This window comes from Falco punctatus, assembly GCF_963210335.1.
Source record: "Falco punctatus genome assembly, chromosome: 3".
Classification (NCBI taxonomy): domain Eukaryota; kingdom Metazoa; phylum Chordata; class Aves; order Falconiformes; family Falconidae; genus Falco; species Falco punctatus.
Window position 1 is genome coordinate 104,542,953 of NC_137582.1, and position 27,678 is coordinate 104,570,630.

Below are 27,678 nucleotides of genomic sequence, written 5' to 3' on the forward strand. Positions count from 1 at the left end.
TTTTTCAGTCCACAGAACTGAAATATTTATTCTGCATCTACCTTTTGTATTTACTTTTTACATTAACCGCTCACTGTTACTATTTCCATGCAGTAAGGGACTCCTACCATGGGCAGGAATCTCTGGTTTGCCTCCTTTTAAAGCATTTCTTCTATAGATGTCCCTTTAGTTTTACTGGTCATACACATCTCCTTTTGGTCTTTGCTTCCTTTCTCAATTTTCCATAATTCCTACATTTCTATTTATACTAGCTTTATTTGTTACATTTTTATACCGTGCATTTCATTTCACCTCCAATCCAGGTTGGTTCTTTTTAACTAAAACAACTGTTTTGAGTGCAGCCTGTTAAACACCTCGGAGAATGCTTAAATAATCACCGATACTATCTTTCTGCATCCTTTATTCTTCTGGCCGAGCTGAACAGTGATCGATTTCCTTTTGGAAAAACGCTCCAGATGCACTTATTAGGGGCCTCAGCTTCGTCCTGTTTGCTGGTAAGCAACGTTAACGTGCTGTGCTCGCTTGCTGCATCTAAGCACTGCTGGGGTTTTAATTCTGTGGTTAATTCCTCTTCACAGGGAAAATGAGGTCGAAGACCGGATTCACCCACCTTGAGGGTACCCTTTTGTTAATCGAGAGATCCCCAAATTCAAAACGCTTCTAGGGAGGGGAGAGGGGAGCAGGTAAAGGAGGGGGCCAGGACCCCTCCTGCCAGGCAGCCCAGCCCACCGCGGGGATGCCACCGCGCTCCCGGGCAGAAGTTGCTGCCCCCGCTCTGCCTGCCCGCCCGCCCTGCTTCGTCTGCCCTCCTCCGGGGGTCGCGGGACCCCTCCTGCCAGGCGACGCGGACCCCACGGGGATGCCAGCGCGCCCGCGGGCAGAGGCTGCTGCCTGCCCTGCCCGCCCTCCCCCGGGGGCCGCGGCCGCTGCCGCTCACCTGGCTCGCCCCTCCCAGCCGCCAGCCCCGAGCGGGGCGGGGGCGGGGGCCGGGGCAGGAGCGGGGCCGCCCGGCCGGGAGCGGGGCCCACCCACACCCGCCCGAGACACCCGGCGGAAGGGGAGCGCCCGCGGGACACCCGCACCGCACGGCGCCGCGCCGGGGCAGCTGCGCTCGCTGCCGGCATGGGGAACATCACCTGTGTCCCCGAGGCGCCGGCGAGGCTCCGGGGCTCGTTCAGAAGGAAGCCCTCGCTGAAGAAAGAGTGAGTACCCTCGCTTCTGCCTGGGGCCGCCCCCGGCGGTGCTGCCCACCCCCCCACCCCCCCGCTACCCCCCGCTACCCCCCGCGCAGCCCCGGCCGGGCGGCTGCCCCCGCGCCGCGGGCTGCCAGCCACGCACGGGCTCAGCGGAACGGGGCTCTTGCGGGGTTTCGCAGGGTGCTGGGCAGCGCCAAACGCCACCAGCTCTCCACAAGGGCCCGGGAGGGAATTCTAGGGCTCTGCCGGCAGCCTAGCTCAGCGGCGCTGCCCCCAGGAGAAACGCGATTTACTTAATTTCGTTTTGAAAATTAAAACTCCCCTCTATGCAACAGGCAGGGCAAGGTGCAGAACGCCTGACACTCCTTGTATTCACTTGGGAGTTTATTCACGATGCCAGAGTTGCAGTGCTGTGAAAAACCCACATTCACATGCTTCTTACTTTAGAAAGCCCCAAACCCCGCCACCCTGCCCGTACGATTTGACCTGCGTTTGCAGCCCTGAATGGAGACAGAACAGAAAATGTCCGTGAAATCCTCTGGGGATTTTGATGCTGGGCTGGCCAGGGCAGCGTTCGGGTACCACAGTGATGGATGGCTGTTCCAAAATAGAGCCCACCAGCGAGCGCAGCACACACTTCCCTGCGCACTGCCTTTCCCACTGCCCACGCTCCCATTCACGCAGTCACAACACTGCTGCTGGTGCCGAAGCACAGGTGAAGCAGAGCCCTTCCCCATCCTGAGTGCTCCGGGCTGGAAGGGAGCTCTGCCAGAACCAGGGTGATTCCTCATGAACCTGCCTGCCCCATCTACAACGGGGCTCAGCATATGGGCTGGGCTTTGAGACAAATCCCATGAACTCTGCTAGGCTTTCTAATCAAGAAAGGGTCTCCTGTACTGCTGTAAATTGGGAGCAAACCTGTAGGAGTCTGTGGAGGTACTGTGGGGTAAAAGAGAGGGGATCAGCTGGGGAATTTTGACCCTGGAGGGCTGGCATCAGGTAGCTGTAGTGGAGCAACCAAGCCCCAGAGCACCTCCTGTCCCCACTGACCCCCGGCTTCCCACACTCACAGCTCTCCTTACAGATAAGCCTAGTTTCTGCTCAACTAAACACTGCAATCTGTTTGAAAGAGAGAGCAACTGCTGAGAAGTCCCAACAAACCAGTCCCAGTGCTTCTTAAATGGCATCGGTAACTGCTTGTTAGTGGTGTGCACGCAAGGAGAAGCGGGGGGCCTTGCTGGGAGTGAAAGGAAAGAGAAATGAAAACCACAAAGATAGAAATGAAACCTCTTTGTGAGTATATGTTGGTGTATGTATATGTATGCATCTCCAGTCTAGGGGCTTTGGAATAGTTGTCAGGACTGGATTCGGTCTTTGCATTTTGCAATGGAACATCTGGTCCTTCTGCTGATTTGGAGACACAGATGAGCCTAGCTGATCGTTTTGTTATGCAAGGACATGTAAAAAAGCAAAGAAACACCAAGTGCAGCACAAACCCCATTACAATTCTCCCAGGCTGTTCATCAGCCTTTTGCTGGGCTGGGAATGGTTAGAAAGCCTGTGACAAATTGCTTGCTTCACTTTCTGGCTTCCTTATTTCTGGGCAGAATTCACTGTGCATCAGCCTAGATCTGTGTTTGCATGTGTGCTTTGGTTTTTTTCTCCCCCCTGTAGACAAAATGGCAAGAAAAAAATGCCCAGCTTTTTTGGTTTAGAAGGAGGACAGGAGAGAGAGATGACCACAGACAAAATCCTGCAGTATATCCCAGGAAAGGCAAGTACAAACACATCCAAACCCCTTCCCCACTGCTCCCAGAGATTATTCCCATCAACCTCAAGGACAGCGCTGTGCATAAGAGGGATGATGGGTCTGGATCTGGATCTGGGGGCAGCAACAGGTCTGTCTCAAAGAGACGGAGGTCATCTCTGCAGCCCAGGAAGGGGTGAGCCCTGTGCCCTTCACAGCAGCAGAGCTGGCTGCTTCAGGGTCCCCATGCAGGTGTTGGGGGGACCTGCCATCAGCCCCAATGTGTGACAGGGTGGGAGGCTTGCGCTGAGAGCGAAGTCGGCAGCACGGTGGGAATATCACACACCCCTTTGCTCTTGGTTCTTTTGTTTCTGGGTAGCCTGTGAAGGAAGGGAAAATTAGAGTGAGCATTCAAAAGTAGGATGATTCATTCCCACGCTGGAATGAGACGGAGCCGGCAGCGTATTAGCAATAAGCCCTGGGAAGGTAATCAGGAAGTGCAGGTCCATCCCAGGCACGTACCAGCCTTGTGGCCATATGGCCTGTTTCCCAGCACTGCTCAGGGAAAGGAGAGATGAAACGATGAACTCCGCTATGTTTGCTCGGTCCCTTTGGGTGGGCCAAGGCTGTGGAGCAGGCTTTGGGACCTGTTGGTCTGTACTGTGTGTGCATCTCCCCCACTGCATGGCAGATAGGCTGTGTGGATATGGAGGAAGGGGAAACTGAGGCAGGGACTCACAGCTTGACAGAGGTCAGCAGCAGGACATTATCTCTTGGGTTTCAAGCTCCTGACTAGGTGTACTTGGTGCCTGTCAAGGGCTTGGTGTACTGGAGGACCCAGTTCTGAGCAGCCCTGCTCACGTAATTTGGGTTGCTGCAGAGATTCAAACGTCTGCTCCCCACAAGCAGGCTGGCCCTTTCCTCGTGTGAGCCTGAGAAGGGAGCAGGACTGGGACCCTACTGCTGGCTTGTGAGGGGGCCATGGGTGAGTGCCATCCTCTTTCTTGGGGAACATGTCCTGAACTGTACAGGTGGGAAGCGCAGCAGAGCGGGGACTGTTTCACAGTCCTGCCTGTTATTTGTGAATGAGAGTAGCGGGCATGGTTCCCTGTGGGACTCAGCTGGCATCCAGAAGGTTGGGCAGCACCAGGTCCCAGTCAGATCCTGGACTCTAGCAGGGGGAGCTGTCATGTTAGTGGATCCTGGCAAATGAATCCTGCAAGCTGACAGAGCAAAGGTCACCAAGATTATTTGAATATTTGTTCAGGAGCGCAAGAGAGTGTGGGATCCCTTCAGGGAAGGGTGGAGCACTTGTTTAGATGTTTCCCTCACCTGGGGCAGATGGGATCCAAACTCTCTGCTCAGCCACAAGCTTCTTGTGTGGCCCGGAGAAAGCCTTGGCTTAGTCCCTTTCCCACTCCTGTCTTTTCAAGAGAAACACTTCTGAGAGGGCCAGGTTAGAGAGCAGCTGCCAGCACAGGACTCTTCTGATGGAGTTTCAGAGGAGATGGTGTCACCAAATCTCTGGCCGTGGCAGGCAGTTTGGGACTGGGGCAAGTGACATTGCTGGAAACCAGGCCCCCTCTGGACCCTGCCATGGGCAGCCGGCACACAAAGCCAGCACCTTTTCTCCCACCACCCTTCTGCCCTGTTTCCCACACTTGCCAGTTGTGCCTTTCTGGGAAGCCTAAGCAAAAGTGAGGGGGAAGGATGTGCCGGAGAGTGGTGCTTCTCATTTGCTGCTTTTATCATTAAACAGCAGCTTTTGGAGCCCCAGGGCACCAGCCTTGCAAGGCTGAGCTCTTCCTGCTGCCAGGGTTAGTGATTCAGCTGGGAGTCACTGGGGTCTGCAGGGGCTGGGGCAAGGTTAATTATTAACTTGCTCTACCTGTAGGATGAGGCATCCAAGACAGAAGGAGAGAGGGAAAGAAAGTCTCAGGGCACTTGCAGTGCCAGAGAACCACTGCTTTGCCAAACCCTGAGAGAAACCAGGTTTCCAATGATCTGTGCTGCCTCAAACCCAGCACGAGATAGCTGAGCTAACAGAAACAGTGCTAATCAGCATGGGGCTGGGGCAGGAGCGTGCTTGCCACCAGCCCAGCCCAGCCAGGGGAGCAAACAGCTGGCCGGGGAGGATTTCAGAGGGATGGTAAATGCTAGTTCACTTTAATTTTGGCTGCACGCAGAGGCATCCCCGCAGTTTCAGGGAGTGCATGGGCCAGGGAGGTAAGTGATGCTTGCGGAGGAGGCTGTGACAGCTCTGCTCCCCAGCCCTCACAGGACATCATGGGGTTCCCAGTCCCGCTTTTTGAGGGATGGCCAGGTGCAGGCTGTGCTGGTGGCTATAAACCTGCCTCGGGGAGGGCAGGGATGCACTTGTGGATCTAAGCCCAGAGATAGCTGAGATTCAGCAGGAGCTGTTTTCTCCAGAGCCTGGGTTTAGGCAAGTCCTCCACATCCTGGGAAATTGCTGTTGTACCTAAGCAGGTGATCAGGAGTTTATGGGAAGCACCGTCAATCTTACAAAGCGTTTTTGTTCTTAGTGAGAAAGCCTGAGCCAGCGCAAGGCAGCCTGCTTCTCCAGGTGGGGGACAAAGAAACCATAGAACCTGCAGATGGACAAAACGGATGAGCTCGTGCCCTGTCCCCCGGGCTCCTTCTGTGGCCAGGGCAGGATGGTGTCTGATGCCACCTCCATGCCATCCAGTGTAAGTGGCCTCGCAGAGGAAACCCCAGAACTGGAGGTGGCAGCTGTGGCCACTTTGTCTGCCCATGCCACCCGCCAGCCCACTCGGCCATGCCACTGCTGTATGCTTCCTGGGAACCAGGCTGCCACCCTGGCTCACGGGCAGGCCAAGTCACAGCCCGGCCCCGAGCTTCAGCTCCGCAGCAGGAAAAATGGGGATTGTGGTTGTGCCTATCCTGGACAGTGTTGGAGAAAAGCGGCGGGTAGGAGGTGGGCGTCACTGCTGCCCCTGCTGCAGCACAAACAGGCTGCGCTTGCTTTTGCCAAGGGCTTGTGCTGGCTGCTGGATTTAATGATGTCCAGCTCCCTGCTGCTGCTCCTCAGTGTGGGCAGGAACCTGCGGAAAGTGGCGAGGGCAGTTCTCCTCGCACATAGGCAAAGTTGTATTTATTTGGCCTTTAACAGTGGCACTCCAGTGAAGGACGTAAAATTGCTAGAAAAAGACCCAAGGGAGACCTGCTTGGTAAAAATACCCAAACAAAAGAACAGAAAATTACCTGAACAGCCCCATTTCCTCCTGCGAAACCATAATACTTGATCATGAGTGATAAAGACTGCTGGGGCTTGAGAGGCTGGTGTGGCATGGGCGGGCAGGGCAGCTGAAAGGGCAGCAGGAGATTTCAGTGATGTGATTCCATCCTGTCCATGGTCTTGGAGATGCCCCCATGCTTAGCCACTAAATGTAGCTGTCTTCTCAGTCTTGCTGCAAACCCTTGCAAGCTGGGGATGCTAGATGCTTGTTTGGGAGAGGGAGGTATTCCACTCACCACATGGACGTACCACATGGACAGTGGCAGTGGAAGCTCTCCCTTTCCCTCTTGACCACAGGAGGATCCCAGTGGAAGCTGGCAGGTTGGCTGAGCTCTTTGCCAAAGCTGCTGCTGGATTCCCAGCTCCCAGGTTGCTTTTGCTTCCTGGGGCCTTACTCCTGGGAAACTTGGCTGCCCTGTTCCAGGCAGCAGCATTGCTTAGGCAGCTGGTAGCTGGTGTTGCCACTTACCACTGTGACTGTAATTTCATTACTTTATCCTCTCCCCCCTCCCTGTTGCTGGTTGCTGCCCTTATCCAAGCAGTGTTTTGTTATTGCTGCCACAGCTGTCAGGTGATCAGTTGCTCTTTGTTCTGACAGCAGCTTGTAGCACAGATGTAATCTTTTCCTATGCTTAATTGCCTCTCAGTGAGACGATTAATTGGCAGCCAGCAGGCTCCCACCTCTAGGGAGGACCTGGGTACGTGTTCATGGGTACTGCATGGAGCCGGCTGGAAAAGCTGGAAGAAGACTTTGAGCAGAGAAGGGGTTAACTTGTGTCCTAAAGAGAGAATAACAGAATAGTTGGGTTTGGAAGGGACCTTAAAGACCATCTAGTCCAAGCCCCCTGCCATGGGCAGGGACAACTTCCCCCAGCCCTGGTGGCTCCCGGCCCCGTCCAGCCTGGCCTTGAGCCCTGCCAGGGATGGGGCACCCACAGCTGCTCTGGGCAGCCTCTGCCAGCACCTTGCCACCCTCACAGGGAAGAATTCCTTCCTAATATGTAATCTAAATTAGATATTACTATCTTATTTAATAATTACCTAATTTCAGGGGGGACCCTGGTAGGAACCCCAAGCTTTGCAGGTGGAAGGGTCCTAACGGTACGAGGCTCCTGTTACCAGTTCAGCAGCTCCGCTCTGGCCTGAGTGCTGCCCATGCCCCTGGCACGGTTATGAGAGGGGTTAATCTCATGCCAGAGGGGTGAGTCACAGAGGGCCCAGCAGGACAGATCTGGGTAGCTCTGCTGGCTCTTCATTTATCACGGGGCTTAGGCAGCTGTCTCCTTGGCATGGTGTGCAAGGAGCGGGCACACGCCAGCCAGACAGGTCTGGTAGCGGGGAAGCACTAGCTGCTGGAAGCCCCTGGCTGTCACTTGATCCCTGCTGAGCCCCGGCAGCCCTCTCCCTGCTCATTCCTGGAAATGCTGTTTGAACAGAGGCGTATGAGACACAGGGAGCCACATGCCACCTCTATACCCGGCCTCCCAGCTCCGGCACAGCCATGCCTTCGCTGGCAGCATCCCCAGGAAACAGCCGCCAGTGCTCGGGGTGGGGTCCCGCCAAGGTGGGCTCACAGCCGGCTGACAGAGCAGCAGGGCAAACCTTGCATCTCCCACCGACCTTTCTCTTTTCCTTGGGAAGGAATACCCAGAGTCTGCGACATGTCTAACAAAGCTGGCATTTAAGACTCGGATTTGCAAGCGGAGTGTAGATGTGGGGGGAATCAGTGGTGTCTGTGGTCTCACTGGGATACAGCCTGTCCCTTCTCCCCAAGGAAATCGACCGACCCCCAGAGATAAAAATGTTTTTCTCTGGGAAACTGCAGGGAGAGCTGCTCACGCCTGGGACTGGTGCAGTATCTGGCATCTCCGGGCTGTGAGCAGCAGAGTGCTGCAGGGGTGTGCGTTTGTGCCATTCTGCAGAAGGAAGAATTTCCGTATAACCAGAATGCAGGAAATAAGGGAACCCCCTAGTCCTGAGTGCCGTCTCCCTCATGTCAGCCCTTGCTCTCTGGCAGTGCTTGCTGACTTCCCTTAGCTTTTTGCACTGACAACGAGCAGCTTCGGGACTCGGCACCATGCTTTTATGGCTGTGGGACTCTGCTTCAAAATTGTCTGGGCACCTGAAACAACAGAGTCCACCTGGAGAAATGGAGGAATCTGAGCAGATGGGAGAGCTGAGGAATCCAGGTGGAACTAGTGCAAAGAAAACCTTTCCACTAACCCCAGCAGAAGGCAAGCTGTGTTTGCTTAGCCCTGATCAGTCCTTGTTCCAGTTAATCTGATGCAGATGGCAGGAGGTTGTCCATGGAGCTGGGACACCCTACATGTAGGATGTGCTTCTGCACACACGCCCCCTTTCCCACATCTTCCCAGCAGTAACTGAACCCTCACTCCATGCTGGCATGGAGACCCAACAACAAACATCTTGGCCTGGGTGCCTGCCTTTCTGAGCAAGCCTTTCAGGGAAGATGTTCTGGGAAAGTCTCTTCCAGACATCAGGCCCCCACCTCTCACCGGCTTTGATTTGTTTTTCCTGAATCCTTGGTACAGAATATTCAGAACCAGGAAAACCAGAAAGAAAACTTGGACCAGAGGTTCCCCAGCCTGTTCAAGAAGGGACGAAGGAAAACGGTTGTCAGGAATATGGGCAAAATGATCTATTACTCCAAGGTCAAGTTTAAGTTCCAGCACTGCCAGGTAAGCTGTGGCACCTGTCTGTGGGCATTTCTCTTCCCAGGCACAGAGTGGTCCTGCAGGACTGGGAAGTAAAAAGTGTAGTTCTAGGAAATGTTACTCATGGAGACTTCTTTGGGCTGCTGCGTGGCCCAGGGACTTCTGTTGCCACGTGATGCATGGGTACCGGGAGCACCCACTGGCTCCCATCCCAATGGGGACCTGGGCCGTGCTTCTGTGCTCAGCTACTGCGGCGGCAGCAGATCCACCAGCAGGGATGCGGTGATGGCCTTTGGATAAGCGACTGCTGGCTTTTCTGAGCACAGATCAGTCTGAGATGCAGAGGGGAGCTTGGAGGAGGAAGGCATCCTGAGATAAACCCAAAATGTGTCTTTTTTGCAGGAGGTGAATGACTGCTTCTTGGAGCTGTTCCAGTCTTACCTGTACTTCCAGTCTGTGGGCTCCAGCGGACTCACCTACCAGGTAGGGCATCTCCCAGTCGCGCTGGGGCAAGCACTGGGGAGTCGGGCGGTATGGCCAAGATGGGCAGACAGGATGGGACAGAGCAGGAGGCTCGCTCAGCTCCTGGGGCTTCCACTGGCCTCCTCTAAGTGATCTCAGCCGGTCCATTGCTGTGGATGCCGAGCTCCGGGGGGGAAGAGAGGGTTTCCTCCTAAGGGCTGTACCCAAACAAGCTCAGTTTCACCTGAGTCCCTGGCCTTGTCTGTGGGCAGAGATAAAGGGCCCCACAGAGGTGGAATAGGGACTTGTGCAGGTCTGGCAGGCAGGACCAGGGATGGGAGGCATTTAGGCTACCTGGAGTTACCTTTGTGTAGAGCGCCAAGCACAGGGAGCTGGGCCTTGGCAAGGGTCAAAGCTCCCATTGCTCCAGATCCCACTGGCCTTGGTGCCAGTGGCGGATTTGGCCTTGGTTTCTGAACCAAGGGGGAGTTCTTCATCTGCAGGGCAGAGAAAGAGGCATGTGGGAAGAGGGTGGAAAGAAAAAACTGAGGGCAAGCTTGAGGAGCTATCCTGGCAAACTGTTTGTCAGTCTTTTAACCTGAGATGCTGGTGAATTACTAACAATAGGCTGTTTTGCACATGCGGCCAAGGAATCACAAACACGTAAACAAAAATCCCTGAAATTGCTCTCCCTCCACATGAGTGAGTAACTAAAACTGACCATGGCTGTTTTGTAGATGTTCATAAAATCCGTTCCTTTTAGAAATGATTTATTGTCTTCTAGGTGAGTTGAGGCTAATGCAATCTCTCGAGCCATCCAGCAAGCCAGCCTTCAACTGAAAAGACACGTCAGAATGCAAACAATATTACAAAATCTCCCATCTACTTTATAAACACCTCCTTAGTTTATTAATTCTAGATGAATTAAAAAGGAGTTAATGTGCCAGTACTGGCCCCTAGACATTACAGCCATTAGGATCTTTTACAGTTGTTTAGAAAGCCCAAGCCAGGGAGCACAAACTTGTCATCTGTTCCTGAGCCTCATTATAGTGAGACTCTGAAGAACTGGAGTTTAGAAACAGGACAGCTTAATTTTGCTTTATGGTCATTTCCATCTTTTGGCTTTCTTGTGTTAAACCAGCATTGTTTTGCTGAGGTTTCTCTTAAAACTGAAAGACTTGGAATACAAAGAAAGTGTTCCTGCCAGCATGGCAGAGGATTGCTGCAGTACTCGCCCCACGGAGCCCAGGGAGCTGCTGAACCTGCTTCCTTTGGGCCGTATGCTGGATCAGAGTCCCAAATGCTTCCCCTCAGAATAACACTTTGCAGTCTAACAGTGTGAGCCACAGCAGCCCGCCGGTGCCAAGGCTGGACTTCCAGTCTCCTACGGCAAGGAGGCATTAATTACAGAGCCTGCTTGTGGGCTGCCCCCAAAATAATGGTGTGTTCTTATGCAGGGACTGCTGCCTTTAAAAGAGCTGAATGTGTGTGAAATTGAGAATGGGAAGAGCACTGGGCAGGAGGATCATGCTTTCCGCATTGCAGGTTGGTGCCTTTTTGTTTGCTTTGAACAGAGAACAGAGAGTATATGAACCATGACTGTCTCTGCTCTTTGTCCTGCTCTGAGCTAGTCCCAGAGAAGAACCACATAGTGGAAAGAGGTTGCAGAGAGCTGAAGCTCTTCCTGCCAGCATTTGCATCTTTCCCTCCAAGGCTTCCCTGCTTCTAAATGTGTGGAAGTGATGCCCAGGGCTGAAGGCAGGGAAGGTGCTGGGTAGGGAGCGCAGAGGAAGGATGGTCCCGTGCTCCAGCTGGTTAGTACTAAGGACACATGGTGACAGTTCCCACCTCTGCCCAGTCATTTGCTCTTTGTGCACCGCATCTGAATGAAGGAATGGAATAAAACTCCTTCTCCCACCTCTCATTGCCATATAAGCCCCGAGGCCAGGGAGTGACTGAGCAGGCAGGCGTACAGCTGTCCCTGCTGGTGTGTGGCACTGCTCAGGCACACAGGGTGGGCAACAGTGCCCAGAGGTGAGTTGCCTCTACCAGTAATGCCAGGCTGGTGCCATCAGGACCCAACTCTTCCCTCACCAGCACTCCTGCTTCCACAAGCTTTTTTAAACTTTTCTCTGAGTGATCTTGCTTTATAGAAGTCTTAACTGGGATAACAACCTGTCCAGAGCGTGGCTGGAGCTTCTTTGGGCTTAGTCATTGCTGACTTACAGCAGTTGCAAGCCCCTAGGAGCAGTAGTTAAAGCATGAAGTACATGGAAACAAGTAAAAAACCCAGTAATGGTACAGAGCCAAGAAAGCTCGTATGTGTTCTAGGCCCACTATGTACTCTGGTGTCCTCTGTTTAAAGTTATACAATGGCCACTCCATCAAAAAAAAATAATCACATAAATGATAAAAAGGAGCCAGTACAAATGATCCATTAATTTTAAAGACTGCTGAGTTGTGGTCTTGTTACATGGTGCTAGGCAGGGCTCTCCAACCCTTTTTGGGAGTCTGTAAAATGAAGGAAAACCACTCCCAGGCGTAACCTGCCAGGGGCATCTGCACTGGGGTGGGTGGACTTGTTCTGCTTGTATTAAAACATGCAGGAGTGCAGATGGGTGGAAAACTGCTGCAAGCTTTGTTGGGTTTGTGTCCTGCTTAGGGATGGAACAAACCAAAGCCCTTCTGACAGAGAGTGCTGTATGTATCAGGAAGCAGTGACACAAAAAACCCAGGGAGGTAGTGATATTTAGGATTGCCAGGAGATCAGTAGAGCAGTTTTATTTTTCTGCCTGAGGGTGAGAAATCAAGGCACGGAGGGGATAAGAGCTTTGTCCATGGCCCCGCACAGTGTCAGGGTGGAAGTCTTTTGTCTCATGACTCTGAGCCACAAAAGACACGTATCCATTCTCTTGCAAAATCCCATGGCATCAGTAGTTCCCCATGAACTGAGCTTTCTAGGGTAGTTCAGTACATCAGACGATGCTCGGCACGATCGCTGAGAGTGTGGAGGTGGTGCATGAGAATGAAGCCTGGCGGCATCCAGAGCTGTCCCTTGGTGTGCTGGCATGGTGGAGAGGATGGCGGCTGGCTGTCACCTTGGCTTTGTGGTCCATCTCTTGCACAGCTTCCGATGCTGATGAAGTTCTTGGAGCACCTTGAGTTACCTTTGCCTCACCCGCAAATGTTGCAGCTCTGTAGTGTCTCCAGACAGAAAGATCTGGGTGGGAATAAACTGCTGCTGCTCCGGGAAAGGGCTTTCTTGCTTCCAGTGCTCCTCTGGAAGCATTTGCAAGAAAAGAGGAAGGACAGGGCAGAAGAAAAGAGCATGAGGGCCGGCACAGGTTGCTCAGCATGGCTGTGTCATGACTGTGCCACAAACGTGCCCTTGGGGCTGAGGGAAATGGCAGCAACTGAATAAACAGAACAGCAGCCTTCCAGGCTCTGCTTTGCAGCCTCCCCAGCAGCTCCTCGAACAAACGTCAGGCACATCCCAAGCTTCAGGCTTAGGCAGGAGTTTCTTTTCTCATTTTCTCTTCCTTTGGGGCCCTGTCTGTATGTGGCTGCGCAAACAGCCCTCAGGATACATCTGAGAGGCTGGCCTTAGAGGAGGTGGCAGAGCAAGCAGCGCAGTGTTAAGGGTCATGCCCTACCAGCCAAATTCCTGATGTTTGTATAAAGGCCTGGATGCCCAGAGGAGCAGTCAGAGCTGCCACAATATCTAGATAACGCTCGCACCTTTATACCCTCCTACTAACTCTACAAAGTAGGGAATCACTTCTCTCCATTGGAAAGACAGGGACACCAAAGCAAGAGGAGACAAGAGACCTCCAGAGCCACAATGGTACGTAGGCACCTGGATGCCCAGTAATGCTGGACACCTAATTACCGTCATGGGTCTGAACAGAGCGACTTATGGGAAGTCGCTCAGGGAGTGTCTACCTCAGTCTACCCCACCTCTGCTCTGTCCATATTAGTGCATTTCCTGACAGAGGTATTTCAAAGTCTTAATTAGCTGATGTTCATAAATAATGCAGGGATTATGGGATGAAAGACTCCATAGAAGGGCAAAGTATCATGCTTATCCAGTGCGCTTGCTTATCTGAATACTTCAGAGTCCCGCAAAGCCAGATCTTACTGAGCATGCACCAAGTATGGTTTAATATGAGATCACTAGTAAATTATTAATTATAATATGCATTCTGCAGCCAGCCGGAAATTATTATTGACGTCACTAGATTATGTCTTAGTGAGTAGCAGAGAGGGTGTGAGACTTTTTTGCTTGTGCTGCTAAGTGAATGATAGCTAGAGACATTAAATCAACAAGATACAGGGCTCTTCCTCCCTAAAAGAGTATGTCTGAGAGCAGCTTCAGCTTGTCTGGCACAGATTGTATTTGGCGAAGCAATAAACAAACAGTGTCAGAAAGCTACCAGTGTTCTACATATTGAGTGCCAAAGTGAAACTAAGAAATAGCAGGAAACTTTTGCACTGAGTTAGGCTGTCTGCAGCAGCACATTGTGATAATCTCTGCCCGCGGAGATGCTTTTCACAAACTGGGGGGGGACTTTTACAGCTGAAATCTGTCTTTGATTTTTGTTCTGGGACTGGTTTTGGACTGAAAAGTGACTGGTGGTCAGAGCTAGATGCGGCTGCATGAGGAGGTGGCAAGAAGGTGGTGGAGCAGTCCCTGCCGGGGAGCTCCCCAGCAGCCCGATGTGAGGCAACCAGCTCCAGGTAGCAGCAGGAGGGACTGGAGCATGATGTCAACAGAGCAATGCACTCGCAGGCAGCCTGTGGTGTGATATGCCAAGCATAACAGCCAGCTGATTACTTATTGATGCTGCAATCAGTGCCCTTATCTGCTCCGCTCATCTGGTGTCTCGCATACCTAGGTCCTCTGCTGAATCCCCTTATCGTGTTTTGCCCTACTGAGTCAGAGCTGAAGCAGTGGCTTTATCACCTGGAGAAACAGATCCAACTAAACGGAGGAAGCCTTGGCTTGCCCTGCCTCTCTCAGGTTAGTATCTTGGGATGGTGCACGGGCATTTCCCATGGTGTGGGCTCAGAGCTGAAGGACTGGGGAAGCTGGGCCAGCTGGGTGGATGCTGAACTGCTCCTGCCGTGTTCAGTGGGAGGGATGATCTCTGCAGCCAGCCTCTCTCAGCTGTTTTTGCCACTTTTCTAGGCACTCATCTAACACCTTCCTCATCCAGAATCCTGAGTGCCCCGTGGGACTCTGGGCACCTCCTCCAGGCTGGAGAGCTTGAGCAGAGGCCTGGGGATGGAAAGGGAGAAGGGCTCTGGGTCCACTTCCAAACGCTCCTTGCTGTGCTTGCTGCTCTTTCAAAATGTCAGAAGGAGGTGTGGGATTAACTCCTGGCCTAAACCCCTTTTTCCAGGCCAGCTGCTTGAGTGCTTCGCCACATCAGCCAGGGAGCTGCCCCTCTGGCGTGGTGCACAGGGGTTTCGGTGCCACTCACACCACTGCCAGCAGCTGCCGGGGCTGTGCATGGTCTGTATTTCAGCCCTTCTGACATGTGGCAATCGACGCCCCTCTGCCAGCAGCACGTACCAGCCTGGCAAGGGCCTCCGTGTGGCCCCGGCTCCTTGCTACCTGAGGCACTTGCCAGTTTGTCAGTGCCTAGAGCTGGCCCCAGGCAACACACCTCAGAGCTCTTGCTTCCTTTAGCTATTCTACCACCCCTAAGATAACCATGGGTAGACAGGCTAATTACCCACACTTGACGGACATGTTATTGCTTGGGAACTCCCCTGTCCGTGGAGGAACCGTGTGTTTGTGCTCAGATGGCCTTAGGCTCTTAGGTCTGTGCAACCAGCACCGGAGCGAGTGTGAGATTTGAGTCTGAATGGCAACCCCAAAGGTGCTCGGTGCTGCTGAGACCTGGCAGCAGCCTACTGCATTTCTGTCGCATTTCTGCTGCATTTCTGCTGCATTTCTGCTGTGTATGCATGCACACACAGCTTCTAATTTTGGAGCTTGCCGTTTATGTAGTCTTTTGCAAGGGAATTGCAAGAGGGGCTGGCAGCGTGTGTGTGCTGAAAGTAGACCTGCGACCCAGAGATGCCACTGCCACAGCCTTCTAAAGGGTCAGAGATTTGAGTCTGGTTCAGGGAAATTCTCACACAGCTGGTTGCTTGTGCAATTACTCAGAGATTACGAAACATTTGGAGGAGAAGACTGGGGCCTAGAAAACAGGACCAGATTCAAGAGACCTGTCTTCTCTTCCAGTCTCTGGAGGGTTTCACTTCCCTCCCTGTCTCCACCTCCCAACTTGTAGCAGAGGTATCCCCTTTGAAAGGCAATGTACAGGTGATGCCAGGTACCAAGTATGATTATTCAGTCCCAGCTGGAAAACTAGCTCCTGCACAGACTTATTTATTCTTTCCTGTTTCTGCCACACTTGAAAAGTGTCCTGAGATGGGCTGTGCACTAGCCAGACTCTTAGGGGAGGACACGTCTACCCTGCTTCTCAGTTCTGCTCCTGTCCCTAGAATGACTGGAAGCAGAGCTCTATGGGGAAGGAGGAGCTGCGGTGGTCTGTGCAGAACATGCCTGTCCAGGAGTGGAGAGGGACCCAGCGGGAATCCCTAGGCGATGTCCTCTGTGTTTCCAGAGTCAAGCTTCAGCATCTGCCTTTCCAGGTAGGACACATCTCGGGGGAGCCAGCTCCTGTCAGCATGGCTCAGAAAAGGCGATGGATGGAGTGACTAGTGCAGACTCCTGCCTACCTGCTGCCGCTAATCCAATGGGTCCCTGGAGGGTCATTTTACCCACATCCCGGTAAAAGGAAAGATGTTTGTCACTGCCTCTGTGGCCCAGCAGTGGTGCTCGGGGACAGTGCGTGCATAAGCATTTGCAGGACAGGGCTGGCAGCTGGAGCTGGCAGGAATCTCCCATGGAGCCCTGTTGCAGGGAAGCCAGTCGGCTGTTTCCAGAGCCCTTGCCTCAGGCTGCTGTCAGAGAGACAAAATAAAGGGCTCTCCAGATCTGAGCCCTGTCTGGCTGTTCACAGGAAACCCTCTTCCTCTTTACTTTCCAAGGAGCAGCATGATCGGCTGTTGGTGCTTTACCCATCCACACTGGTGATAGTATCTGAAGAGCGCAACAGCCTCTGTTTTAAGGTAAGTTCGTTTTGGAGCACCTTCTTGCTCTCTCTCACCCATCCACAGTGGCTATTGCAGCACTTCTTTGGCTTGTTGCTCCCCTCCACCTGGGTTCCCTTGTGCTCCTTGTTTTGACAAGGGCTTTCCCTCCACGCTGCTCCCTTGCCAGCTGGCAGGTGAGCAGGCAGAGGGATGTTGCAAGCTATCTTCCCATGAGAAACACCTTGCCCTCCTACAAAAGCCTGGGGGAAAAGGAGCTGACTGCCAAGGAATCTGAGTCTCTGGGAGGAGGGAGGCTGGCATGTTCTGTGTGGTTATGCTGGCAGAGAGCCTGGCTCGCTTGCTTGAGACAGGAGCTGGAACAGCCCCAGAGAGTGCCCCTGTGGAGCGGGGGCTTTGCTTCCCAGACCCTGCACTGTGGGACCACTTGGAACCAGGTAGCATCCTGGCAGCACATCTGATGCTCGTGAGTAGGGGCAAAGGCAGCTGGCTGGCAGACAGAGGGGAGAGGCCGCTGCTGGTGCGCTGCGTTTGCTGCTCTTTCTCTCTGTGGAACAAGGGCTCTGAGCAATGTCTGGGCATGCCAACGGAAGGGCCAACAAGGACGTGGAGGCCTGACTGCCCTAGGGGATGTGAGACAAGCTTCTCTAGTCCACTGGTGTGTCTTTGCTTGTAGGAGCAAAGCTGGGAGCCTCCGCACAGATGGGCAGTGGCACTGTGGGCCCTGGGAGCTGCATTCGCATTGCCTGCAGTCTGAGTGGGCTTAAGCTTGATGGCCAACACCTACCTTAGCCATCATTGCGATGGTTGTTAAATAGCCCTGTGCTTTCTGGCCCTGTTTTCCCATGCTAGAACAAATGTGCCAAAAAGAGCGCTGAACTGTCTGTGAACCTGCATGTGCAGCAGCACCGGCACATGGTGGAGCAGAGCTGAGCTGCTCCTCCAGAGCAGCAGCATCCTTCCTACTCACTGAGAGAGGAGCCAGCGGCAAGGAAACCCTGCAGAGATTGAGGGCTTGTGAAATTCAGTGTGAACTCAATGGGGTCCTTCCTCACATGAATTCTCCATGTCCACATCAGGCCCCGAGCCATGCAGGATGCTTTTAATTCAAGGACTGCCCCTGGGAAGACCTGCACAGAGCATCTCCCTGGCCAGTGGAGATGGCTGTGCATCCATCAGGAAGGGGTGTGAGGAGGGATATAAGCCCATCTCCTGTCCTCCATCCCCAGTGCAACAGTGGAGGGTGTTTCCCAGCAGCGGTGGCTTGTGTGACACACCTCAGACAGGGCTTGTTTTCAGGAACATGTTGGTTGCAGCTCCTGGGAATGCGGAACCACGTAAGGGGGCCTTGGGCTGGGCTCTCAGATTAACTCATCTCTTTTGAAACCTTAAACCAGATTTGTCTGCCCCGTCCATGTTCCCTTCCCACGGTGCACGAGTGTTGGTCCCCAGGCGTCTTGCTCAGTGGGGCAGCTGCAGGGTTCTGCACAGCCGAGTGCAGGCAGGAGGTGATTCACCAGCCTGTGACACTGCAGTGGGAACCTGATTTTCCACAGGCATGTCGAGGCACAGGAGCCTTCTCCCGGGGCTTCTGCACATTAACTTCCCTTCCCTGCAAGCAGATGCGGAGCCCTGCGATTTGTGTGTGAAGGAGTAGCCCGGCCCTTTTGTTCTTGAGTTTCATACAAACCACAGGAGCTGCCACTGCCAAGTTTGCGTGTGGGACAGGGAAGGGGTAAGGCAGGAGCTGCGCCTGCCAGGACGGGACTCACCCTAAGCAGCAGGCTCTGGCTCACCGCTGGTGGGAAAAGGCCCTGGGCGAGGGGTAAATCAGCAAGGGGGAACTGCTGGCGTTCACGTCATGCCCGGGGAAGGCTGGAGGGGCTCTCTGCAGCCGACTTGCATGTTATTTGCAGGATGCTGCTGTGCTTCCCTAGGTGGGACTCTTGCCACGGGGTGTTTCAGCCCCCTTCCACAGACAGGGGCTGTTGCTTTAGGGAGGATGGAGCCCTGGGTGCCTGGGGAAAGCCCTGTGCAGTTGTCCTTGGTGGCAGGAGGGCTTGCTCAGATGTGCCGGAGAGCTGAGGAGCAGCAGGAGCAGGCAGCACTGACCCCCTCCACACACAGCCTTGCAGCGCCTGCGGCAGCTGAAGCATCAAAGTCCATTTCTTCCAGCGACAGGGCAAAACAAGTCGTGGTGCATTGCATGAGCTTTCCCTCCCAAGGTCAGCCTCCCTGTACTGCTCATCCCATAAATCCCTTTTGGTGCAAGAGAAATACCACAGAAGCCTGCCTGTGCCCACAGGCTATTGCAGAGAGGCAGCTGGCCAGCAAAACCATGAACGCCTGGTTGAGCTCCACGTTTCCCTTGTGGCAACACTGTCATGTCAGCCACGTTCCCTGGGGCCTATGCAGCTGGGACAGCTTTGCAGCGAGGACATGATGAGGAGTTTCTGCTAGACACCTTATTTTGCAGCCTGTAAACTTAGGCAAATGAATCCTGACTGATTGCACCTTTTGAGAGGACCTTTGGTTAAATGACAGGGCTTTGCTCCTGCTTTCTCTGCTTCCTCTGCTGCTGGGCATGGAGGAGAGTGGTGTGAGGTGGGAACTTCGTTTCCTGAGCGCTCCCCAGACCCTGTGTTTGCCATCCCAGCCAGGAGTTGCTCCCAGGGCCATTGCCACCAGCTCTGTGCCCACAGGGTCAGGGTGACAGCCAGGTGCAGTGAACAGGGGCTTAAGGAACAAAGAAGCTATGTGTTGCTTGGTTTCCACTGGCTCAGAGAATGAGAGGGATGAGAAGTGAAGCAATGAACTTATCTGTGAGATGGTTCCAGTGCAAAATCCCGCTCTCCCAGGACTGTTCTTGTTTCATTTCTGTAAGGAAAATTCAGCTTGGGGAGCCCTCGAGAAAAAGGAGGCCTAGGTCCTAATTCAGTGTTGATGAACCGCTGGTCCTTCTGCCAGGTTGCCCATCACACCGAATTGAACTGTCAGCGATGACACGTAAAGGACATCTGGCAGCAGGCAGCAGAGGTCTGGAACAGGCAGTCCTGTTCCTGCCTGTCCCACAGAGCTCACTGGAGAGCTGTGCCTGGCACAGACCAGTGCCTGTGGCAGATGTGGGGATGGGCAAGGGATACCAGGTGATGGCAGAGAAGGCAGTGGTGGATGTGCATGCAAAGGTACTGCTGCGCTTAGGGGCAACAGCACGGGGTATCTTCTAACTCCAGTTTTTCCAGGGACAGGCTGCTTTAGCGTCTGCCTGCTAATAGGAACACGCATGCAGTGCCTGCCAGGGGCAAACCCCGCTCTGATCACCGGGGGCACAGTGACAACTGTGCTGTACAGCACGAGAGCTCACGTTTCACCAGCTGGCATTTAGAGGGCTCAACCCTGTCTTTGTAGGGCTTGGAAGGGTGTGCATTGTGGGGATTCCTGTTTGCAAGGCTGGAAGTCCCAGCCCAGCAACGAAAACCTCATTCAAGACCATGTTTGCAAAATGTTCTGGAGAAATCAGCCGTTAAACTATGGGAAACTGTTGAAAACGGAACGAGGAGGGAAGGAGTGTTTTTTTGAAGCTCGTGTCTCAGGAGGGACCTCTGTTAGAAGAAAGCTTACAGAAATGGCTTGTGCAGTTACAGCGCCTTTCAGAGGCTTCATTCCTGCAGTAAGGCTGGTGGTGGGAGAGCGACACGTGCACGGGGAGGGACGAGGCTGACTCAGTCTGCTGGCGACAGAGTTCTCCAACATGCCTCTGTCCCACGCCTATGAGAGTATTGATGTACGCAAGTCCTCACCCAGATCAGCACCAGTTTGGGTGCCTCTTGTCTCCTGCAGACCTGACCTAGGTGATTTAGGCTCTGAGATTGCCCAGGGATGTGGTGGAATCACCATCCCTGGAAGTGTTTAAAAAACACAAAGATGCAGTTCTTAGGGACAGGGTTTAGCGGTGGGCTGGGCGGTGCTGGGTTAACGGCTGGACTTGATGATCTTAAAGGTCTTTTCCAACTTAAATGCTTCTATGCTTCTACGATTCCTTCTTCCTCCCCCTCCCCACAGGGGACCCCAAGGGGGTTGTCGGCAGGGCTGAGCTGCACCTTCTCCCCGCGCCACATGAAAAGCAGCCAGGCTCCTGCCAGCCTTGCCTCACCCTCACCAGCTAAGCTGGTGAAACTTTGCAGCAGGCTCCTAGAGCCTCTTGGCTTACCTGACGGGCAAGCCCCTGTGGAAGCGGAGCTTCACTGGCCAGGTGCCCACAGAGGCTCCAGCCCTCAAGCAGGCAGCGGTAGCCACGTTGTCGTCCCCCCCCCCTGCTCCACCTGTCTGCTGTACGGCACAAACTGTGAGCTGTGCTCCGCTACGCAGTCCTAAGCCTGCTTCTCTCTCCGACAGGGTGAGCTGCCACTCAACGCCATCCAAGTGCTTTTTGAAGAGAACAAGAAAACCTCCTTTTTAATAGAAGGTGTGTGTCCAGCATGCTGAGGGGTGTGCTGGCAGCAGCCGCGGAGGTCTCTGGGGCTGGGCTGGTTTTGTTCAGCTGCTGTGGCCATCTTCCTGGCTGTGCTCACTCGTGTTGGCAGCCAAACTCTGTGAACTGAAGTGCTTGGAAATCTCATCCTGTCTGTGCGCTGGCTGTGCTGCAGGACCCGGCTTTGCTGGCTGGGAGAGGCTGTGAGCCAGCAGCAGCGCTTGCACTGCAGGAGCGCTTGTCACACAGGGCTGCACAGGTTCCCCGTCGTTTAGGTCTGGGCTGTGATTGCCCCTGTCTGATACTCAGCCGGGTGCACATGGGCAGCACTGAAGACGGAGCATTCCGGTTGTCCCTGCACCGGCGTGGGGGTCTCCACATCCTGGGGGAATGTGGGGAGGGAAGGAGCAAGGGGATTCCCATGGGATTTTGAGGGAAGCAACACGACTGTCAATCAAACCCGGTAACAGCAGTGAGTGATGTTTTTACAGGCCGACTGATCAATTCGATCCGGGTGATCTGCTGCAGCTATGATGATTACCAGGAGTGGCTCTACTGCCTCAAAACAGCCCAGTTTCGAAATGCTGACTCCTCCCTCTCTGGATCAGAGAGTTTCTCAGGATCAAAGCTGCCACACCCCAGCCAGGTAACAGATGTGGGTTAACAGGGTAAAACAGGTTAGCAGGTAAACAGCGTTTGGCTGGTAATCAATAGGTGTCTCCCAGGACTCCCATCTTTCCTATCTCTGGCCATGTGTGAGTACTCTTGTGACACAGCAGACTTTGCTTCAAGTCCCCTGCTTGAGGGCCGTCATGGGGTTGCTGATCCTTGCAAATTATTTTGAAGCCCTATATTACATTATATAGGCATATATTAAATTAATTCAGAAGCAGACCCCTGGCCATAGACTGTGTTTGCAGTGAGGCATTGGCACAAGAACGTTAACAGGGTCTTGCAAGGAAGGGGAGAGCCACCCTGCCAGCACTGCAGCCGGGATGGGGTCAGGGTGCCTGAGCACCCTTCTCCCTGCTGCAAGCCCTCCTCGTTTCACCCCAGCAAGCCAGACTCAGCTGCCTTCTCAGCCCCAGAAAGCAGCACACCCCACTGCACCAGGCACGGCAGCTGCTTACCATGTAGGCACAGCCCAGCCCCGGGTCTGGCCCCAGCGTGTGGGCACAGAGGGCTGGGCTGGCGATGCTCAGGCACGAGATGGGGCTGAGGAGGGATGTGCCTGTGGCCACGCAGAGAGCTCTTCCTACATGCTGTTCTTTTCTTCTGTCTAGTTTGCCAGCAGCGGGAGGGGGTCGCTCACTTCTGATGGCCGTACAAACTCCTGGGCGTCCGGAGGGAGAGTGGCCACCTTAACACACCTCTCCCAGAACAGCGGCTCTCTTCCTGATGGACAGTCCTTCATGCTAATGCCTGAGAGCAGAGTGCTTGAAGACCCCCTCTCCCATGGCTATTCCCAGCCTCTCAATGTAAGTGAACCCTGCTAAAAGCCTGGGACGCATGTGGCAACAGATGCTGCCTTTGACCAGAGCGGTCTATCTAGGTGTCCGGATGGGCTGAGCTTGCGTGGTCAGTGTTTGCTACGTGGCATAGCAAATCCGTGCCTGGAACCTGTATTTGTTCTGGCTCAGCTTTGTCATTGCTGATAAGGGAAAAGTCTGCTGAAGGGTCCGATCCCCATACTCCACTCTGTGTAGGGACTGTTGGTGCAGATTGCAAACGGGCAAATGGGACTATTCAAAGGTTAGAAAATCCCAAAGTAAAGGCCCGTGGGTGGGTGGAGGTGATGGGCTAGGCAGGCCTTTGCTCTGACCCTGTGCAGCATTTGTATATCCCAGGGTGTGTGCGTGCGCAGGACCACGCTGATGCACAAGCGCAGCAGGGTGCCCGCAGGCAGCAGCCCTAGCAGGGCAGTGCCCTGTGTTGGCTGCAAGTGGGTCTGCATACCTGGGGCTGGCCTGAGGAGAGCCAGCTCCGGGGTCTGTCTCCTTGTTTCAGTGCCTGGCACAGGCCAAATGGCCAAGCATGGGGCTGTCCGCGCAGGACCTGCGGCGGGGGAGCAGTGCCAGAAAGTCCAAGGGCAAATGTGGGCCTTGTGGCCAGCAGCTGCCCAGCCAGGACACAGAGAGGACCATCTGCAGCCTCATTCCTGAAAATCCCAATGGCGAGCTCCTGGTGTCAGTGTATAACGAGCCATACTCCGCACACAGCTCACAGCATCACCCCGCAGCTCCCTCGCCACGCCTGGACCTGAGCAGTGTAAGGGGGCTGGGATATGGGGGGCTGCCCTCCTGCCTGCCTGGGAAGGATCAGGCAGCAGAGGAACCGGTGCAGGGCTTGCATTTTCCTTACAGCGCTGCGTGCAGGGATAGCTGTCCTGGTGGGTGCTCTAGGGCAGGCGTGAAACCCATTTCCATTTGAAAATGGCTCATGGGAGGTGAGGCTAAATACGGCAAAGGGAGCTATGTCTCTGGGAGCCCTGAGATGCTGGGTGCTCGTTCCTGAGGCAGCATGAGCCCCAAGCGCTCTGCAAGCAGGAGCGTTATTACCTCATAGGACACAGCCTCTTCTTCTGAGGGCTTTGCAGCGTGTGTCCATCAGTGGTTTAGTGTGTGATGCCATGTTTCCCTCCCCTCAATGAGTGTGCGTCTGCCTTATGCCCAGGGAAGTCCCCTTGTTAGCACAGATGGCCACAGTTAGGAGTCATCCCCCGTCATCCTTCATGGCTGAGCAGCATTTGGGACTTTAATTGCAGGGAGATTCCCCACTCTGATCCCTCCTGGGGATGAATTGCAAGTAGGGAATAGCATGTCATGTTCCTGTTTCAATTCTGCCTTTTAGCTGAACAGATGGAGCTTGGTGGGAAGTCAGCCCTCGACAGCTTCCAGCTCCCTGGAGAAGCCGGCCCTGCCCCACTCCTCCCTGTACGCCGACCCCTATGTGCCCAGCTCCCCCAGCGCTCACAGCACGGCAAGCTCCAGCTTCCTGCAAGAGGTACCCTGCGCCTTTGCTGCTGGTTATGGCCCTGACTCAGCACACAGGCTTTTGGCTCCAGAAATTGTGCCTCGGGCCATTTCTTTTCCTGCTGTCTGCCTGAGTGGGATGTGGGAACTCAGGTCTGCGCTGCGGGGTGCGGCAGGGCACAGTGCAGTTCTGTTTTTTCAAGCCAGGACAGAGTCAGAGGGGAACAGGTTTCCCCTGTCTTATCGCTGGATGTCAGCATCGCAGCAATTCCAGAAACAGCCAGAAACCACAGAAGGCAGAGACTGAGATGTGATCCAGTCTATAGAAACTAGAGATGAGTCAGACACCACTTTATCCACCCCCAAAAATTCCAGCTGTGATAACTGAGTGCCTGTGAGAGGCCACACTTCTAGTTTTGCACATCTCTTGGGAAAAGACTATTTCTGAGTCTGTGGCTGGCACCCCCCATACTGCTGAAGTCCTTCATTCCCTCGGGGGGTTCTTCCTGACTGCTCTGTCCTTTTGCGTCCCCTGAGCCGCCAGTAGGTTTCATCCTGCTGCCTTGACATCTGGCCACCTGCCGCTATCTGTGTGGGTGATAGGAAGGCAAGGTGCACGTGTGTGGCAAGGGGCCTGTAGCCGTTCTTTCTTTCCCAACTAAGGCCTGAAGGATTGGAGTGTACTGAAATTTGCAAGGTAGGCAGAAAACCTTGGTTTGCCTAAGTCTGTTCACAGCCGGGCTGGCTGTGGGTGCCAGATGGGAAGCAGCAGATCAGCGTTCCCCAGCTCTCCATAGCAGGTATCAAATCTGGAGTTTGTTTTGGTTAAGTTCCTGCAGTGTCACGGACAGGTGGGTTTGGCACAGGCAAATGGATGCCCAGCCATCCCGGTACCCCAGCATCTCTCTCTGCAGAAAAGGAACTGCCAGCCCCTGCCCAGCAGTCACTACAGAGAGATGCCCGTGGCTCCCAGTTACAGCACCCCTGGCACCTCAGGCCATCTCCAGCTGCGGCCTCCTGCTGACGCTTCTTACCGAGATGAGGTGAGTTTGTAAATGCAGTCCTAGTGCCCCACACTGTGCAGGCTGCTGGGGAGTACACAGAGGTGCAGGGTCCCAGCTTGTCTTTCTCTGGGGTGGAAGAGTGGCTGGTCTCTGGAGGGCCCTGAGCCCTTCACTTTGTGAGGGGATGAACGCATCAAGGAGAGCTGGGATGGGGGAACCAAGCAGGGCTGGTGCGTGGTATCCCAGGTCTGCAGTGCTAAGTCATCCTCATCAGCGCATCTTTCTTTTCAGATCTCTTCTCTGCGAGAGGAACATCTGGGCCCTTCATTGCAGCCACCAGGTGAGACTCTTGGGAGGCTGCTGGGGTGCTGCAGCCCACCCCACCTTGCCAATGTCTGGAGCATCACTGAAAGCAGGGCTGAGAGGGAGCGTGGGGACTCATGCATGCCCTTCCTTCCTCCTGCTTCCCCATGGTGGGACCAAGTCTGTCACCCTGCCCCCTGCCCTGCATCTGGTCTGTCTGCTGGAGGCAGTTGTCTTGGCTTCCACCCACTGCCCACCGGCTCTGGCCACCCATCACACCAAGGGGCTTGTGGTTTGTTCCATGGCACACTTCCACCGCTTTGCCCAGATCTAGCTGCAGCTGGGCTGCGATTTTGCTGACCCTTGTGTGCACTCTCTGCTGGCAGAGGGCAGCCGCTGGGTTACTTTTGAGCGCTCTGAGCGCTTTGTTCTGGCTTTTTGCAGACGGAAATGTCGGCACATACGACCTGCCAGAGGCCAGCTGCCCGCACCGTGACTCTGCAGCCTACCACGACTATGCCGAGCTCCAGAGCTTCCAGAGTGACTTCAGCTATGACAACCTGTGGGAAGCTGAGGCGAAGGAGCAAGGCAGCTCGCACAGCTCCCCAGCTCCTGGCCACCAATTCTACCAGGCCTGAGGAAAGGCCTCCAGAGCCAGGCACAGAAAAGCCCCTGGGCTCTTTTCTCTCTGGGCTTCCCCCCAGGGTGAGGAGCCTGGGGTATACCAAGCAAAGGGAAGGGCTCTGCTCTGTGGAAGGCTGGTTCCCATGTCCTGGCAGGTCTGGAGTTCAAACTTCTCCCCTAAATCTGGGGATGAGAGCAAAGCACAAAAACGACAGCCTCTGCGGAGCCAAGGAGCAGTGTGTGCTACGCTAAGGAGCATGCTCTGTGGTTGCACTGCCTTGGGGAGCCCTGGCTAGGGAATGGCATTGCCCCCCTGGAAATAAAAGGAAGAACAAAAAGCTTGTCAGGCTCCCTCAGAGAAAAGGGACTGGGTGTTCAGGTGGAGCAATCACTCAAAAGCCAAAGAAAAGGGCTGGCTGGTGGCTGGGTTAGTTTGATCCTTTTCCTTTTTACCAGAGCCCTCAGCCTGGCCACTTTGGGGATTCACTGATCCCCGAGGATAGCTGTTAAACCAAACCTTCCTCCTTTGCCAGACGCATGAGCATGCCCCATCATGGTGTATAAGGTTGGCAGCAATAGGTGTGCTCATAGGAGTTTCTTCCTGCCCGATCAGGTACCTGACAAGAGATGGAGAAAAACAATCTGGATCTGGGAAGAATAGGCCTTTCTTTCCACTTAATGCAAAAAATTCTTCCCTGCCAGTACTGCCTCCAAACCGTGGCAGTGACCTGCAATATTATGAGCCTGTCACCTTGGCAGGTGGAATCAAGAAGTGTGCTGCCAGCAAATATGCCAAGTGGCTTGTGTTTACCAAGGTCTTCCCTAGAAAGGATGCCCTAGATTCCTCTTGGGGGACTGTGTCCTTTCCTTCCACCCCTCTGTCCGTGGCTGGGCTCACGCTAAATTCTGCCTGTGACTATCTAGGAAGGGAGGGAAGGAAGGAGATTTCACCACAAACCAAACTCCAGTCCAGCCATAATACTCCAGTGATCAGAGCAATGCCAGAGTGGGCTGCAATCTCTCTCTTCCCTCCTCCAGAGCAGCAGCAAGACCAGGATACAAACAACAGGGGACAGAGTCTCAGTGCTATCATTTTCCAGCCTCTTAGGCCAGATCCTTTAGCACATACAAGGTCGGCAGCAAATCCAAATGTTTTAACTTAAGTTCCAAATTCTTGACCTTTGTTCCCTAAAGAGGCTGCAAACCAAACATATTAACAAAACTCTATTTTTGTTCTTTCACTGGTGCAAACAAAACAATCCAGGAGCTCTTTGTACTTGAATATCTGTGTATTACATTGTACTTTTTTTTTTTTTTCAGAAGGTATCCAACAAAGTTTACATGCGAGGTTTGAGTGGATAATATGTATTTAACTTGTAAATGTGGCTGAGTTGAAGTTCTATTTAATTTTCTAGCTGTGGATGATGTTCAGTACTGTAGAATGGGCAGCTGTCTGCGCATTCGTGCGTGTGTTGGTTTGGGTTTTCTAGCTGTTATTGTTTTGTTTCAGGTTTGCTTTCATTTTGGGAAGATTTGTATCTAGTAACTTAACCCCAAAAGTGTCTATTTATTAGGACAGAATTGCACTAGGGAATGTCAAAAGCACGTAGTATGCTGGGAGGCAGGAGGGTCATGAGCCCCTATGAACACGTTGACTTTGAAGATGGTCACCACAATATTTTTAACTGGGTTTCAACAGCGATACCTGCAATGTATCAGAAGGGAAAAGCCCCTCCCTATTACTGTAAGAGTTCCCTGGTGGACTTCTGTGAGACTGGACAATTGCAATACATGTTCTTCTGGAACATTTTTCTTCTCT

At 53.8% G+C, this 27,678-nt stretch overlaps 1 protein-coding gene across 3 annotated transcripts; it reads left to right on the forward strand.

Moving 5' to 3' along the window:
- The first annotated feature begins 694 nt into the window (after positions 1-694).
- Positions 695-27,669, forward strand: PLEKHN1 (pleckstrin homology domain containing N1). Of its 3 annotated transcripts, none has more exons than XM_080380057.1 (16): positions 695-1,202; positions 2,871-2,970; positions 8,773-8,919; positions 9,298-9,378; positions 10,815-10,902; positions 14,253-14,377; positions 15,874-16,023; positions 16,423-16,503; positions 20,881-20,950; positions 21,448-21,602; positions 22,240-22,434; positions 22,964-23,224; positions 23,807-23,959; positions 24,759-24,971; positions 25,224-25,272; positions 25,680-27,669. In XM_080380057.1, exons 1-16 carry the CDS (start codon positions 1,123-1,125, stop codon positions 25,871-25,873), a joined length of 2,142 nt encoding a protein of 713 aa, XP_080236183.1. In that variant the 5' UTR covers positions 695-1,122; the 3' UTR covers positions 25,874-27,669. The 3 variants fall into 3 exon arrangements, with proteins under 3 accessions (XP_080236183.1, XP_080236182.1, XP_080236184.1); XM_080380056.1 differs by having other exon boundaries at positions 1,005-1,202; positions 24,843-24,971; XM_080380058.1 differs by lacking the exons at positions 22,964-23,224; positions 23,807-23,959 and having other exon boundaries at positions 1,005-1,202; positions 24,843-24,971.
- The last annotated feature ends 9 nt before the right edge of the window (positions 27,670-27,678 follow it).